The following is a 19,317-nucleotide window of genomic DNA, read 5'->3' on the forward strand; positions in this document are numbered from 1 at the left end:
AAAATATTGATAATGATATCAGCCTATTCTTGTCTAAATGAATATACCACGGTTGTTAATACACAGATATCACACTACTTTCTTTTTTTAATAGCAAATAAATGGTAAGCAATAATTAGTTAAACAATACATTAATTATTAACAGTGTTGTGCAAAGATAACCAAAAAATTATCTAGATAAGATAACAGATAATCCATTGAATATTTATCTAGATAAGATAATAGATAATACTTTAAATATTTATCTATCTATCTATCTATATAATAGATAAAAGATAACCACATTTGTCTAGATAAAAAACAGATAATTGAAAAAACTTACACAATTTAAAACTTGCATTTGTAAAATGGAAATTTCTTTATAAATAAAATAATATAAAGTTTGTTCTCTTTTTTCTATTATTTGCACTTTTCTCTAATATTTTCTAAGTACATTTGCAAACAACACTTAGGCTAATAATATTTTATAAATATAGCTAAATCTTTAAAAACATACTGTCCATTTTTACTGATTAGAAATTACTGTCGTCTGTTTGCTATTCTCAGTAGTCAGTGGTTGGTTTTATTATTATTTATTACTATAGTCGTTTAGTCATATGATAATCTAAGTTTATAATAAAATATCGCTATTTATGAAACATTTGAACGTTTAGGCCAGTGACTTGTTGCTAATTGCTATACATAGTAAAAAGTCGCCAATAATACAATATGTTTCCAGAATAGACCTATTAACGAGCTACTAATTAGTTAATAGGTCTATGGTTTCCAGAAACCAACTATGTTTAATTGTGTTGATGTCCATATTAATATTTCTGTATTATTATTGATCACAAATACTATTAGCCATTAGGTACTTGGTATTTATACATTTATAATCAATAGTATTATATTATATTTATATGGGTATATTGCATAAATTCAAATTAATAAAATAAATACTACGGATTATTCGACGTGTAAATATTTACAATTATTATAACTTGAAAATGAAATCGAATAAAAATAGCAAAAAAAATTATCTAGATAATTTTTTTCAGATAACTATTTTATTTATCTAGATAAGATAAAAAGATAGTGTATATTTATTTTATCTTGATAAGATAAAAAGTTAATTTTTTTTATCTAGATAACTTATCTAGATAATGCACAACACTGATTATTAATGTACGGTTAAAAATGAGAAATGGAAAATTTTGAATTCCTCTCAATATTTTGTGGTGTATTACAAATTTTAAATAGCCCCTACCTTGATTGAGCTCTAGATACGCTACTGGTAAGACATCTTTTGAATGGATCTATAGATTAGACTATAGTATAAAGCTGAAGAGATAAAAAAGTTTGAACGTTCTAATCTCAGAAACTGCTGGTTCGAATTTAAAAATTATTTTTTTGTTGGGTTGTCCATTTATCAATAAAGACTATGGGCTATATATAATTTTTAAAGAATCTACACGTTAAGTCGGAATTTAAGAATGTATGAGAAATTTATGAATTTTCTATTTAAAAAGCCGTAAAATTATTGCCACGTATCGAAATGTCTATGTATCTCGAGTTCGAACCAGTTTCGAGTGCCCAAACTTTTTGCACATTTTTCACATTTTTTTCTTCTTTGTACTTATTACTTTTAAATGTATTTTAGTTGGTCTAGAATTGGTCGAATCTCTGAGAAGGTTTTAACGTATAATACGTTATAATACTTCACCACGTTATTAGCTTAATAATTTAATAATATTCGATCCAATAATTATCTATCTATATAAAAATGGATTTTTTTCTTTTTGTTTGTTCTTTATGCATTCCTAAAAGGGTGGATCGATTACGATGAAATTTGGTACATAGATATATAAAACCTGTGGACAGAAGACGGGCTAAGTTAAAACGTGATAGCCCCAACACCGAGTGGTGTCAAAATTAAAATTTTCGATTTGTGAAGTGACGAGTCGCATCTATAAGAACTAAAAACATTGAAGAATGTTGGAAATTCCAAGTAAATAATTATAAGATTATACAAGGTAAGATATATTCATATATTTATATTAAAGGTCAATAGACAATCGTTAAAAAATATGAGTAAAATTCTAAAAAAATTAATATGTTAATAAAATTAGTTATAATAATAAATTTGTAAAACTTGTCTAATGTAGTAAATAGTAATGGATCGTAAAATGAATTAAATTGCAACAAACAAAACTAGTTTTTATCTAATGTACGTAAAGTTTATTACTTCACAAAAGTAGATTTTTAATTACAAGTAACGGAGAAAGTACTAATATGTATCCATCAGGTATCCATTTTGTGAAATGGTATCCATATTGTGTGGTATTATTAATCTCGTGAAGTGGAAAAATTGATGTTCGTTCCGTAAAATATAGAGGTATATATTGTTGTCAATTTCACGTAATGTATAATAAAGTGATATGAATGTGACATAATAATATTATATTACACTTAGGTGGTTGCTGTCCTGTGGATAATATCAGATATGTCTTTTTTAAGTGTCAAAATAATGAATTTTCAGAATGACGATAATAAATGGGAAAAAGGTAAGTGCTCTGTTGTACAGTTGTAGGTTTCGAGTTTACCTCATCAATGAGTAATTGTATGATGCATATCATATTTAAATTCAATGATAAATAATGAACATTTTATTTCATATATTATCAAGAAATGTAATGAGAATTTTTAATTTTGACCAACCGAAAATATCAAATACTATACTTCGTCCGATACTATACCTTACCTGAACCATAATTTGAAATCCATTTACTGCAGCTGCGTCTGACATAGTTGGACGAGGCTCGAGATTTTAGATTCTTTTCCCTGTGTTTTGTTACCTACTTTTTATAAATATTCTATTTTTTTTCCGTGTTGGATATTAACATATAACGATACTACGATCAGGCCCTGATTTAATAAAATTAGGGCCAAGTGCACAATTTTTTTGGAGGCCCCCTACACTTTACCCCCACCACCACAAGTCAAAACTAGTATTTTATTAAAGAATCGATCCATAGACCCCGAAAGCTTTTTTTTGTTCTTATTTTCCTTATTTAAGTTTTCGTTTAACCGCCCCGCTCAAATACTGCCACGACATATTAGTTATTGCCTATTAAACTTTCAAAACAATTATATTTAAAAGTCTAAATAATATTCATGAATATTTAAAAAAAGAAGTTTCGAATATTATAAATTATCACATTAACGCTCACCTGACACCTATTCAAATACAGGTGTAACTCGTGTGAGCGACGAGCGTACAAATTTATAAACCACGGTACTGACAATTATACAATATTATGAAAATATGAAATAACGGCTAAAGCATAATATTCTTAATAATAAAATAACAAGATAATAATATTGTCATAAAATAAACAATATATGTTAAAGCGATCAGTGACGTGCGGGCACAACGCTAACATGTACGACAACATTTGACAACAATAACTATATTAGTTTATTTATAATTATAACATTTAATTAATGTTTTTCGCTATTCATTTCCTTCGATAACTGAATAACCTAAACCAATGGTTCTAAAAATGGTAACTGTGGGAGCGAAATGCGTCACCAACGACGGGTTAATCAGTAAATACTGGGCTGGAAGAAATCTATAAATAGTTATTACTTATTATGTATCAAATATTTCCGATGTTTGAACAATTTTCTATTATTATTATTTTAATATGTTGTATTGAGGTGTGGAATGACTTATACTAGTATAAGGTCTATGGGAATTATAATTAATTTAAAAAAAAATTTTAATACAGAAAATTTTTTACAATTTACGGAGATCTGTGATGGAGTGCTGCATCTGCATTTGCGTAAATCAGCGCCTGACTACGATAGTAACATATAGGGTTTACAACGTTACTTTGTTAGAAACGCGTTATTACGTAACGTGATTTTCATTATTTTAAAGTAACGAAAAAATGATTGAAATAGCGTGCTATACAGTTAGTGCGAATTGAAAAAGTAAAATAAATTAAATTTGTACACAACTCAACAACATAGTTTATTAACATGAACAGGAATGTCTATAACATTCTAAAATATATTATATAAATATTTTTTAAAAGAGTTCACATTTCCTGTAACATAATGTTATTACCTACATATTATATTTTATGAATGAAAATCAACTTAAATAAACAATAATATACCTACCTAATTAATGATTTAGGTACATTTAATAACAGTGTTATTTAATTAAAATTAGGTGAACAAGTAACAAAAGTTTATAGCTTTTAAACCAAAAAATACTTTGGAATTGGGGATAAGAGTACCTACTGTAGTTTGAAATCATATTCGTATATACACGTCACGGCTATTAAACTTTACAAGTTCATACAAACAGAAAAAACAGAGATACTTATTTTTATGATTTAATGTCTAAAAAGCAAACGACATTAGTCTGGCTAGTTCATGTTTTGACGATAAAGAAATTAACTATAAAAAAAATTGTACCAAAAAAATATCAACTTATGACGACATGTTCTGTCTATATATATTTTGACTTAACTTGCTTTTTGTATCCATTCATCATAAATCCTGATGACTAATTTATTATTTATTGTTATTATTTAGGTAGGCAGGTCGGTAGATGGTAGGTAGGTAAAAGGTTCGACGAAAAATTACGCAATCAAATTTGTTTATATTATGTTTATTCATATAATAATTTAAAAATGAAACACACAGTTGGCTCTTAATCAAATGACTTTATATTATTATAGCTAGTTAAAAGCGAAATTCTATCGGCTGACATTAAAATACATATTACATTTAATAATTATTATATTTATATAATATATTCATATAATAGTTTACATGATGGCAGTCAAAAAAAAAATAATAATAAAAAAATAATTAAATAATTAAAATAAATAAAACTCTACACTACAAGCTATATATATATAAGACATAGGTAATACAACAAGAATAATATATTGTATTCTGCTAATTGTAACGGTGTGCGACTATCTTTAATATAATTTCTGTACACGATTTGACCGAAAGACAATTTGTTTTTGATTGTCAACGAGGTTCGTGTGTTATTTAATTTAAACTCAAAAGACTGGTGCGAACTAATGCATACAATTTTAAAACGCCACTTAGGTACAACTATATCATAACAATATATAAATAGGCTTAGGAAATATAAAACAGTGAAATACCTTTGCATCTATGTATATATTAATAACGGCTATGGAGAGTTGCAGTCGGTGCAACTGCGTTATAGGAGGGGTGTATACAATCGTCTAAAGTTTTCCAATAAAAGCTTGGTCGAAATAGTTTCATTTGATTTTCAAACTAAAATGTCGACAATAGTAAGTTGTGCACATACTATTTTTGAATCTCGTATCGTGGTACTGGAAGTGATATGGTAGTTTACAAGTGGGTGAACATGGGGGCAAGAGGTTGAGACCCTGCAACCTGCAAGTGCGCTATTGAGGTGACTAAAGTTAACTTTAAAAATACTCGTACGATAATTTCCGTTTACATTTTTATGTATGTCATTATCATTTATGCTTTTAAAAATCATTATGAATTATACTATTACACTAATTTACACATATATAGGATCTGACACGCTGAATAAACGCGCACTTAAAGACATTCATTTAAATATGATATTATTATACAGCTGATGTATAAAATTAATGTTCAGAATCTAGTGAAATATTATTTTAAAATGTGTTATAATATAACTCATCGATAGCATTTCGCGTTGATACGGATGTTGCCAACAAATATTATTAATTACGATTCTTTGTGAAAACGTGTTGCGTACTTGCGTTTATGAAAATGAAAAACATTGCTTATTAAAAATCGATGATCAATCAATAGCCAACAATTGCTTGAACATCATTCGAAGAAGAATACGGACAATCGTGTGCTACCAACAAATTCTATGACAAACTAAGTGCGTTCACAGAGGGTTCTGACGAATTTTGATGTAAGTTTGTGAGTCCAGATGCATTAGTGACGGAATAGTAAAACAAAAGTATAATATTTTATTAAAAAAACAAAGAATTTGTTTAATATTTTTACAACTAATAAAGTTTTAAAAATTGTGTTACCATTAAACAGGTTTCTTTCTATTCACGTATTATAATAACTGATAATTATTGATATTACTAGTAAACTTTAAAGGAGTGACAAACTGATCTTTGATTTTAAGTACCTATCTTATTCAGTGGGTGACGACGCAGAGCTCTTTATTAGTCAGAACCCACTGGTCAATATCTTATTGTTTGTCATATTATATCGTTGTGTTTCTGATGGGTGTTGGTCGATTCATTATTGGTTTCCATATGGCATCTAATTACCTACTTCTTTCATCTCACGAGCCAAATCAGTCCATGATTTGTATATTTCCGTTTGGAGTTTTTAGTTTAATTTGAAGCTATAATATTGATGATTTTTAAAGTCAATAATAAATATAAATTTTCATATTTACCAGTATTTTGATGAAAAAAGAAAAGAAAAGATGTTAATTAATGTTATTTTGAAGACGATGCGAAGAAAATTTGCGACATGCTTGACTATACAGAATTTCACTATATAGCTTCGATCAGACTTGACCTGTAAAGTGTCCAGACATGTTAAATTCAAACGGGAACCGATCGGGCTATGATCCGTCGGAACACTTATTTCCGAATGAGAATATCGGATGCTCGGCGAAACGGCAACCTATGCGAGACCTATATGCGGACAACTATACCGCTGCAGCCAGTCTATTTTGTGATGGTTATCCGACCTTATCGGGAGGGGAAAAGTCCGTTCAACGAATAAAGTACATCGCACGCCGGAAAGAGGAATCTCGCCGGAACGCATGATAACGATATTACATTATAAAACAATATAATATTATGTGTCGTTGTGGCCGGCGCCGTTATATTTACGTGCGGTTCGCGTTTTTACATCATAATATAATATTATCATCGACTTTACACAAGTCTGCAGGACACGGCTTATTGATCATATGGTACTAGTTATTATGACTCGACTAAAATAAACCTATATGATATATTATTACACTTGTACTCTATATTAGGCGTGCGAACCGTGCAGAAAATCGTAGGCGACTGCAGCACTCGTACGTCACGCGTCTACCAGTCTACCAAGTCATCACATCGCGTGACATTTTCTCTACAATATGTCGAACCACAATAACAATAGTTATATAATGATATTCAAATAAATCGTTACGTCGGGCGGCGCGACGGGCGTGGAGGGGTTGGGTGTGTTGGGTGGAGAGCAGTGAGGGGGATGGGGTTGGGGGGGGGGGGTGTCAGGTGGACGTGCAGCAGGCCTATCGCACGTTGTAGGTCTCCAACAGCTCCTGGACGGACAGGCAGTGGCTGCACCCGTCGTCGTGCACGAACAGGCTGTGCGACACCAGTCCGAACTTGGGGTCGGGCTTCGGCGGGGTCGGAACGTCGTCCTTGATGCGAACCACAGACACGGACACGTGCTTGGAGGACGGCGGCTTGTTGTCTCGGATGGACGTGGCGCCACCGCCGTAGTTGTTGCCGCCCTTCATGCGCTCCACAGCTTCGTCGTACGTGGGCAATCCAGTGACAATCGTGTAGCTGGGCAGCGAGTCGGCGTCGTACTTTCGCGAATTCTTCTCGTTCCTCCTCCGCTGAACTGCGTTAACCGGAAACACACAAAACATCGATGGTGCATAATATAATAACAATGTAGATAAGTCGATGTTTTAAACAAAGAATTCGTGTGATTTTAAAATAAATTGTATTCGCGCATTCTCACAACCGCCTATGTTTTGGACCGTATAATACTACATAATATTATAGATTCAATAAATATTTTTTATTTAATATTAATATATGAAAAGTTAAATTAAAAAATATAATATTATTATGTTTTTATAATATTATGTAATAATCAGAAATAAAATGTATATTTTGCATGATATTTGACTGCAATTTTTGAAAAAATTAAGAATTTTTGATTTTTATTTCCTTATTGATGCACATTTGACAATAATAATAACATATTTACGCAGCGTATTTTATATCTATTCAGTGCATATTATGAATCAATGTATATTATGTTTTATTGTATATTAGCGTACAAAACTACAAACACCTGAGACCTGAATATATTTCGAACAATAATTACGCATTCGTCTGAACGACCAAATATTGAAGTATTTTAAGTTGCCTATATGGTATGCCCGACTCAAATAAATTCTTGCACATTCCATCACTTGTTTATGGTAATAATACTTAACATTATTATATAGCTTATTACTCATTTTCCAGTTTAAACACATTAAAAGACAATTATTGGATCATTAATCGCACCTAAATGAATAAGAGGTTAAATGAAAAGTTTTTATCATGATAAAAGCTGTTGCACTTTGCGCACCAAGCGCACTTGAATATTGATATAATATTCATGAAATCTGCTGCAATATGAGATATGGTGTGAATGAAGAGAATAACAAATAGTTAAAACTTCTTACTTATGTGAATGTGATGGAATTTCGACAAAGAATCATTGAATTTAATCTGATCGCGGTACATTCCTACACAAAATCACTGATGAGATGAGGACTATTTATAGATACTACACAATTAAGTTTATAAAAGCCTATTACCAGTATTTTTTGTATTTCAATTAATTTTGACGCAAATGCTTTGAAATTCACAAAAGTTGTGACAGGACAAATAACTTAACAAAAGACTAATAAAGACAAAAAAGTATCAACACAATTCTTGTCGCCGTTCGAGTGTTCCACATATTCATTGTTACGCGAGGGTATGAATATTAGATCCGAGAAAACAAAATATTAGTTATAAGTTATAACTTATTAATTATTAACTACTGATATTATTTATTATTTATATTATTGTTTTTTCAGCTATTGTTGACTGTTGAGTATTAAATTGTATTGTTTTTTTCTTAAATTTTAAATCAATCTTTGTATAAAAACTATAAAATTATTATTTTAAATTAAATATAAACGATTTCTATTTTTCAGCTTTTTTTATTATTCTTTTAATTGCTTCAATTATTTTTTAGGACTTAAATATTTAAAATCAATTTCAAGCTCTGCTTTATGCCAAAGGGCATTTTTCTTTCTGGATTTTTTTTTTTTAACTGAGAGCATTATGTTAAATTACTATACAATAAATTTAAAATCGTTATACTTAAACTGTCACTATTATAAATATATGAAAAAACATGTCAAGCCAAGTTAATGATTAAAATTATATTTTATGTATTATTGTGTATTAACAAACTTGCCTCTACTCTCCTGGACAAATTTCTGCGGACGCCTATACCTTTGTTGTGATATATATATAACACCATTGATATGATTCACGATTCGGTGGAGAAGTATTTAAATATATAGAATATTATACGGCCGAGAATAAACGTTTAGTGAAGTAAAAATTACACATTATTATTATTATCATTGTGTAGTTATATTATTATAGGCATGACAACAAGGCCACATGACACGCATATATATAGATACGTATACACGTTAGATACTCGTTAGTTACATTATATTAGGTGGTGCAATAAAAAACATAATATAGACTTTAATAGTAAGCTCACACTGTTCACAGTAGGATGTGGTTGTCAAAACATATCGTCTTGCTATGAGAAAAAAAAATATCAAACCGTTTAATGTTTAATCGATAGGCAATGTGTTTATGCATGTCTAATCGTTGACCAATAGATAAACGATATAATATTATAGTACATTTTAATCAATCTTATTATTATTTTATTCTATAGGTACTATATTATATTTGACTAGGTATAAGATTAACATTGAGACTTGCCTTTCTCTGTTTTTATTTTTTTAAGAAATGTCCAATTTATAGGTACCTAACTCTATGCATACATCGTATTGGCATTTTAATTTTTAATTTTTTTGGTACACGTAACTGTAGGGTTAGAATGTCTTTATAGTTTATACTATAAAAGTGAATAAATAAACACGCACTTAATTTCACTATTGAAAATAATTAAGCATAAGTACATGAAAAAATTTAGACACATGCATAAAAATTAAAAAAAAAAAAACTGAGCAAGAAGATGGCGCAGCGCTGCAGCAGTCGTTGCAGTAATCTTCAGTAATGCGGTAGGTATTTTGCAACCGTGATCTAACACATGCGACTGCAGCTGCTCTATTAATTACATAATTTATACGAACAAACATAGTGTGAACTGCGAAGCATCATTAATCGATTCGCTTATGGATGCTTAAACGAAAACAAGAAAACCATTGGGTTTAATGTGACTGTATATGAACTGTAAGTAATGTATACATGAAAAGAGCAGCAGCCACATCAAATATACGTATTTAATCGTAATTCGTTTTATGATGAATTAATAATCATCATAATATGTTTTAGTCGATGATCGGGAATTACATGTAGGCAGAGGCTTAACTTGTTCTGTTATACGTTATTAGTTATCGTTTGGTCTCGGAAACATTAATTATCGAGGACTAACAATATTCGCTGCAATACATATATATGGCTACTATGGCTAGGTTAAATCGAATACAAAATGCGGTATTTTATTATATTATAAATAATGAGTAATTTATATTGGAATCCCTCAAAATAGTTTTCAAAGAAATTAAAAGAAAAAAAATTTACAAAAACATTGGAATTTATGGTTAAACTATCATAAATTTCAATAGTTTATATTCGTTGATTGAATTATTGTTCGATTATAACCTTTGATTATTATCTTTGTTTCCAAAAAAAAAAATAAAAAAATAAAGATAAATTATACATTTATAAGGTCAATCTGCAAGGCTGGAGAAGTTGATAATTTTTTTATAATTCATTAAGTCAAATTAATATAGAATATAGTTGTTACATTTTTTAAACGTTTAAAAGTTACTTTAAATCAATAGCAAAAAAACAATCGAACTTTAATCGAAAATTTAATTAATTTTAAGTGTAAATTTACAATTTATGACAAAGTAGAACAATTAAAATCGAAAAATCAAATAAATATTCAAAAACAGAAAAATTAGAGTTCTGATAGAAAAATTACTGAAATGTAGGCCAATGATAGAATCCTACTAACTGAAGCTAAATAAATTGTTTTGATTATAATTTTAAAGAGATTACGGCACCAATGTCTGTTGGGTCTAATAAAGATAATATGTAGAGAGAGTAGAGACTTGAAATTAATTTATTATGTTTGGGTGAGATAAATTAATAATTTTACGTATTGCGCATAAGTAATAATAAGTTGGAATCGTTTTAAAAGTTAAACGCATACCAACTACAGGCAATAGGCTCCTATTGAATTATTTTATTCAATATATGTGACGTAGGTAAAATATTTGATTCCAATCATTAAATGAAATCGTTGTGTTTTGATTATCTTAAATAATTATACATAATATACAAATATACAATTATTATAATTGATTAACCGATTAATAACTATAGATAACATGGAATACAATTTATTTAATTCGTAAATTAGATGTAGGTATTAAATAATTAAAAAAACAAATACCTAACTCGTTGGGTATTTATTTAAAAGTCACTTAACTTTTTAACTAAACTTAAATTATATTTAAACTTGCGGCGTTAAAGACCATCTTTGTCAATATTATGTAAGGTATACTATTTTGTGTTGATATTATGAAATCACTGTAATAATTTAACATTTAACACTGATCAGCAACCTAATGCGGCAGTAGCGTAATTATGAATTTGGTCTTTTTTTTTGAGGGGGTGGGAATTATATGTTTTTAGTAAAATCTGTAGTTAAGCCTCATACAGTAATCTACCCCACCAAATATAAAATGTTAGCAGTAAATTAAAAGTTTTTTTTTTTGGGGGGGGGGATGGGGATCTATCTCCCTCGTCACTCCTTAATTATGCCACTGTGCTGCAGCCATCGTATCACTTATCAATTCAGCTTGAATGAAGTTACATAATATTATAATACATTATAACATATTATTGTGTGACATAATAAGGATGCTTGAAGTCTCAATAAAATGATGTTTATAATTTTTGATATTGTGTATAATTAATAATTAATTATCATTGTACCTAATCGTAACGCATACCAGTCGCTCTCATTAATTGTTCAGCCATATGGCTAAATAAATATGACGTATAAAACGTATTATATTTTATCTTAGTAATTAAATGAAATCGATGTGTTTTGATTCTCTTAAAATAATAATAAAAATATAGTATAATATTATTATAATAATTATGCCATCTCGTTAACATTGTTTTTTTGTAAGCGTATATAATTGCATATAACAGTTTTAGCTATATTATAATAACAGTCGTAGATACATCACGTGATAGGATGCGAATTATATTATACTCAATTGTCTCAATACGATATAATGTCGAAGACGAAAATTACGATTGCATTAGAATATTGAATTATTTTCATATACCTATACTCGGTTAGGACATAGGGTGACATGGTGTATCAGAAAGACCTGCCAAATGAAAAATGTATATATATATAAGTAAAACGTATGAAAAAAATGTAGAAAGTTAGGTGCAAGTACAGTAAATTATTTAAGATTTACTTATATCTGAAAATTTCCAAAAATAGTCTTTTGAACAAAGTATTTAAACTTAAAATTAATTTACTCTATATTAAAATTAGATTTGCAAATTGACTATTTTGAATTTTCCAAAAAAATTTAACAAAATTTATATTTTTTTTATTACCTATCAGTTTAACACGAGCGTCAAAAAACTTTATACATATTATGTAAGACAAAAAAATGTTTACATATTGATTAGAACAAAATTAATTTTATTCGTCAGGTCTTTCTGTTACACCTTTCATACATGTATTAGAGATATTCAACGAATGTAGGTATAAAATGTTTGAGCTGCAGGTTTGTTATACCTACTTTTCATGTTGTATATATACACCTTCACTGCTGCTGCAATTACCTCCACTGTACCTCCAATACGCAATACAACTTATTTTTGAATGCACATTATAATAATATGCATTATATCATTATGGTTATAGGTACGATATTCACGAGCATCGTGGTATTGTGTCTGTGTGATACTCTGAATTAATATTTTATTCAAACGAGTGTACAAAACGATAAAGAGACACGTAGAGTGGAAGAAAAAAAAATCGCAAATTACATTTTACGCGAGTATGTACTCCTCCTCTACATATACAATATATACATAGCAGCGTATATATATACATACAGACGTAATTTTGAACCGCGATACCTATTGTATAAGTCCTAGTTTTAATGAAAATTTAATTGTCAACATATTTATATTTATTATGATTATTTAACAGTATTAAATATTTGTACACTGCATAGTGGTATGAGCGAGGGTACATGAAGTCTATTGAAAATCTATCTTTTTTTTTTTAAAAAAAAACGTCGTGGTTGCAGTTAATGGCATTATTGATTACAATAAGTCATTACCGTCAGACGAATGTAAAAAAAAATATATATATATATAGATTGATCTAAATCTAATTTGTACAGATGATAATAATGTTATGAGACATCGCCCGATACGCGAACATTGACGATTATCGGTTGTCTAAATATTAATTGGAAAATGTGAAATGATGGTTTTGGAAAACAAAATTTTAATTTTAGATTATTCACTTATACAGAAACCAACTAGTTATTTTTATCGTACACAAAATGGGTGCATAATTCGCGCGGGCGTGTAATTCATTAGGTATATAATAATATAATCATATGATTTTTTAACGATAACCTATCGTAACCTATATATAGGTTACGATAACCTATCGTAACCTATATATAGGTTGTTTAATCGAATTGTTACCCGTTAAAAAAATAATAACAATAACAAAAAAAAAAAATTGGAGGAAGTTTGTAACCGCTCTGCTGTTGTATACTTCAGGTGTCAAGTGTACCTATCATCATTGAGAGTCATTTTAGAGTGTAATGTATGTGTTGAATTTTAATTATTGTTACATTAGATTCTGAGTGGAGCGAAGAATGTATTGATTTTACCATGATGAAGTATGTTTTTTTGTATCTATCATCACGTTTTGGGGCAGTAAAAACGCATCGATTATCGACTTCAGTACCTTGTTAGATTAGAAAGTGAATCTATTTGATACTTTTTTTTGGTGAGTGGGGGGGGGGGGGGTCAAAAGTAAAACATTCCCAATATTTCTCTTAATAATTGGGATAAACAAACTAAAAATTAAGGAAAAAATGGGAAATTGTACGCACAATAAATTTTCGATAAATCGATTTTGGTTTTGGATGTAACTTTAAAACAAATGACCATCGATACATGAAATTTTAACCGAATGTTTATATAATTATTTTTTATCCATCATAACATTTAAAAAAAATTTCGACTTAAGTTTGAACTATTTATAGTCATATGCAATTTTCGATTATTATTAGTTTTTATTCAAATTAATATGGATAAAAATGTATTTGTTGGTAGAAAAGTTTGAACATTAAATACAAGGCTCCAACATATTTTCACAATAGCAGTTGAAAAATAAAAGAAATACATTGTCACAATTATTTTTACAAGCATCCAAAGTTTGAGTTTTGACAACATACGTAAGAATCACGAAAATTCGCAAATTATTTTAATCTAGAAATTCATAAAAGAATTTATTTTTAAATCTAAGATATGTATATAAAAATATAACAATTATACGAAATTAATTATAGTGATAAGAAAATGTTTAAATAATAGTTTATAAAAATTTCAACAAATCAATGAAATATAGAAGGTATTGCATTTTAATAGGTTTAAAAGTTCAGCGTCTGAAGGCTGTAGAAAAGGTCTGGGGAAAGCATATCTTTGCACCTGATGCTACATTATAATACCAGGGGGTGCAAGTGCACCGTCCAATACGCCCTTAATTACGCCACTGGTTTTAGGACATTATTATACATCACTATAATATCATACCATTGATTTAGCCACGTTAGATAGTTGACATTTATTACCACTCGCGGTAATATTATGCTAACCACGACAGTTGTAGGTACTATAGGCAGTCGCACGCGGCGATCCATTCGACCACAAGAAATAATAATAAAAAAAAGAAAGGAAAATTCAACTATATTTTTAGATATAGGTCCTTCCCATAAAGAGAGCATGGAATATCGTATAGATGACGATTTTCACCTTCGTTCCATTGAACACATTCGTCCGTGAACCTATTAAAATAGTTATTGACCCTTGTGGTGCTGTGAATTAACCTACATTCGTTGTGACTATTGTAACGATTCGTAACTATATACCTAATATACCGCGGTTTAACCTCTGGCACCACGCGCGTAACGATAGATTAAAATATCGATATAATGCCCACGGATTGTTATATTAGCTTGGAACCTACTATTTAATGTTATCGATAGATAGTGTAGGTATAGGTATATTTTCAACAGTATTTAAATCTTCAGATTTGCAGAACACCGCGCGACTGCGATGAATATTGTTTTAAACCGTGCGTAACCATGAATAGGTTACCTATCAACGTCTATATAATATTGTGTTATAAATTATAGGTATATTATTGTATTGTTTCCGATCACAATTATTTATCTATAAATGAGTTTTTACGCGCGCGGTGCACTGCGAAGACCTCGAAAAGTTAATCTAAGATATACACGAGCAGACTATCAGCGTGAAGGTATACAGATCTTTGTGATTTGTATACAAATAGACTTGGTCCGCGCGTAAACGAGTTGTTTTTTGTCATTATGTACCCACCTGGGAAATCTATTCGAAAATTAACTACTTACGCCTAATTACCGGTTACCAATAACGGGTTTTTTTGTTTATTTTTTAATTCGAAAAAAAATATTATCAAATATAATTAATATTACTTATAGGTATTAATTAATATACATTATAGATTTCCATCTTAATTAATATAATTTACTCAAAACATGAATACTACGTGTCTACGTGACTCAGTTTTATCAGTTGCAAAAGACTCTAGCGAAAAAATTGCGTATTGTTATTTAGCGATTTTTTGTTTTTGTTTTAAAAAACATTTATATAGGAAAATCTATATTAACAGACGTCATGTTAATATTAACCAATTATAATTTTTTTTTTTTTTTTTTTTTTTTTTATTGATGTGTATCAAGTGTGTGGTGTCAAAGACGCCGGTGATCAATCCGATCTTGATTATATTTTCGACAGTCTGCAATAATTATGAGTGTTTAACGAAAAGTACTCTTCATAACCGATTATTTTATATTTATACCAATATAGGTACATATTTTAAACATTATTATAAAAGGCATAATTTGTTTAAAACGATATAATAATTATAATTCATATACATATCGTTATGGAATTAACTTCGTTAATTAAGAAATTGGAAAAATATAATAAACAATTACCTACGATTGCAATTTTTCATCAAAAAATAGTTATCGACTTCCAGATAATTTTATCTGATTATCTCTAGAGAAATTTTAGGTAAATAATTTTCAGTGGTATTTTACCACCAAATATTTTTCCTAGAAATAATTATTTACTGGTGGAGGTAAAATTTTATGCGGCGAATGATAACGCATGGTATATAATATATATATGTATAATAATAATAATATATAACACGTACACCTGTTAAGCAAATTTAGACAAAACATTATTTTAATGATGATTCTGTCGTATTATAAAATATTAGGTATACTGTTAGACTTATTAAAGTATAGCGTCATAGCGTTTATACCGAAGTATGGATTACTATTAATAATAATATACAATATATCCTTTTTGGCTCCAACCAATCAACCATAATACTAGAATGATAATATCTATCTTCTTATATATATATATATATATATATATATATATATATATTAATACCTTGGTATATTAATATCCAGGACTTGTCACTAAATAGTGATGTTTTAGAAAGAGCGAACCATAGTACAATTGTGAAATTATTTGATAGATCTCTTTTAATTTTGTGGTCAACAGGAATAAAACATGACATGGTATTACTTTTTTTGAATGGCAGAGCTCCATATATGGTCAAGACTGGACAATCTTTAAGTTCCTTGTATTCCAAAATGATCCATGTTACTTGTTTGGCACATGGTTGAAATTGAGTATCGGAAGAAATACGGGGTCAATTTTCGGAAGTATAATATATCAGTTTATTTCAAATACAAAGAAAATTTCCTTAAAAGCGCCTTCCAGAGTGGATAAATTTAAAACTATGGCTCCTGGTATTCCTTTGCTCTCTCAACCTATAGTGACACGATGGGCACATGGTTCAATTTGATAAAGGAGATGCAATTTCAATTGCAAAATGCCAACATTTACGTCTTAGTGAAGGTACTTCAAAGAATAAATTAATATACATTAAATCAAACTCTAGTAGCCTTCCAGTTGTAATAACTAAGCTAGAAACATGAGGACTAGCGTTAACAGAGTCTATAAATATTGTAGTTACGATTAAAAATAATATAAGAAAATCACCAAGTCAAATTGGAAAAATATAAATTTAAAATTTGACAACTTTTTAAACGGTTTTAAATAAAGATAAAGGTTTTAACTAAATAAAAAGTATATGTCAAATAATAGAAGGCCGGAGAAGAAGATATTATTCCAGAAGACTTAACACCTAACGATCTGACATTTTTCAAGTTTGCTCCTATCACCTCAGTTGATGTAGAGAGGTCATTTTCAGTATATAAAAACTTATTGGCAGACAACCGTCGATCATTTAAATTCCAAAACATTAAATAAATTCTTATTATACAATGCAATGCAAGTGTAATTTAATTTTTAACTTATTTTTTTTTTTTTTTTTGTACATTACAAACTAATGCAAATATAATTTTGTTTTTTACTCATTTTTTAATAATTATTTGAATTTATTTAATAAATAACGCATTTTTTGAAAGGGCATTTAAATCCGAGCCCTAAATTAACCTAACTTATACCTTTTAACGTGAACACACTATATATCATCATAATATATCATATGAACCGATTTCAAAACATTATGTATATACCTAAAAAAAAAGCCATTGAATATGTGAAACGTTTTCTCTAAAACTTGTCAGTAGGTATCTACCTATCATTTGTTTCTACCAAATGAGACGTTCAACGGTTTCGCGAATCTTCCGAAATCTATTCGAATTTCGAATAAGGTAAAATAAATTAAATTTATTTTTGTAGCATTGCACTCTGGTTCGAAAAGTATGGAACGATAGGTAAAATATATACGAAATAAATCTAAGAAAAAAAAACAATGGGAAACAAAAAAAAAAATAACAATAATATTTAATAACCAAAATTTTAATAATATAATAATTTATCAATTTTTCAGCTGCTCTAAGCTTAAGCATATTTTTTCCTTTAATCCATACAAAATACATTAGTTTTCAGCAATATTTTGCTCAGATTATTTATTAAATGACATGGGCTTGACAACTATGCTGTGGTTGCGTTCATAACTTCATAAGTTAATAATAATCGTTAGTATGTAATATGTATAACGCATTTTTGTTGTGTAGATGCATCATAGACAATAGTGCAACATTTATATAGATGTATTGATGTATATTGTATAAATAATTATTCTAAGTATATACAAAGTTCGAAGTTAAAGTGCTAAATTAAGAATACTCGTTGAAAAATTATCTAGTGAAGTTGCAAAAAAGTGAAAAAAAATGTTGTTGTGTTATTCGACTTATTCACAATCAATTTTTATATAACAACTATTTTTTGGTATACATATAGAATTTGAAGTATTGATTTGAAGCATTTTTTAGATAGTTAGAACTATTTAATTCAGAATAATTGTAGAATTGTAAACCGATTTTTTGAACTTAGTTTGGTTTTGATTTTTTAAAACTAGGTTTGACTTTCGAACTAAAACCAAACACCTAAAGTTTTGTTTAATTTTTTGAAACAAGATCAGGTTTGATTCACATCTAAAATATACGCATTAAGTGATTAACTTTCAATAAATCTCAAGTGGAATTAAGAAATAATTGGCATTATAATCTTTTCGAGGGAATAATTATAAGAAAATTAATTTACATTCAGTTTTAATACAATGCCTTTTAAGTTGAGATTAATGAAATTGTTCACCTAACATCATAATAAGGACGGTTTTAAAATAAAAAGATTCCAACCAACTCAAGTTGCAGTAGAGTATGAAAATTAACGATTTCTAATCTTATATAAATAATTAAAATAATAGCTTATTTATTCATAAATTAATATGCACGCATTATAAAATAGATAATTAAATGCAATTTATATTTCCAATATACTTTTATAAAGTATTAAA

General features: G+C 28.7%; 1 protein-coding gene across 1 annotated transcript in view; it reads right to left on the bottom strand.

Moving 5' to 3' along the window:
• Positions 1-4,647: 4,647 nt before the first annotated feature.
• Positions 4,648-19,317, bottom strand: part of LOC107168114 (uncharacterized) — a 95,538-nt gene continuing 80,868 nt past the window's right edge. The window contains exon 3 of the mRNA XM_015517414.2: positions 4,648-7,653. Within this exon, the coding sequence (XP_015372900.1) occupies positions 7,316-7,653 (338 nt within the window). The 3' untranslated portion in view covers positions 4,648-7,315. The remainder of the gene's footprint in view (positions 7,654-19,317) is intronic.

The sequence above is a fragment of the Diuraphis noxia genome, unplaced genomic scaffold, assembly GCF_037042655.1.
Source record: "Diuraphis noxia isolate RWA-SAM2 unplaced genomic scaffold, SU_Dnox_SAM2 contig0001, whole genome shotgun sequence".
In the NCBI taxonomy this organism is placed as follows: domain Eukaryota; kingdom Metazoa; phylum Arthropoda; class Insecta; order Hemiptera; family Aphididae; genus Diuraphis; species Diuraphis noxia.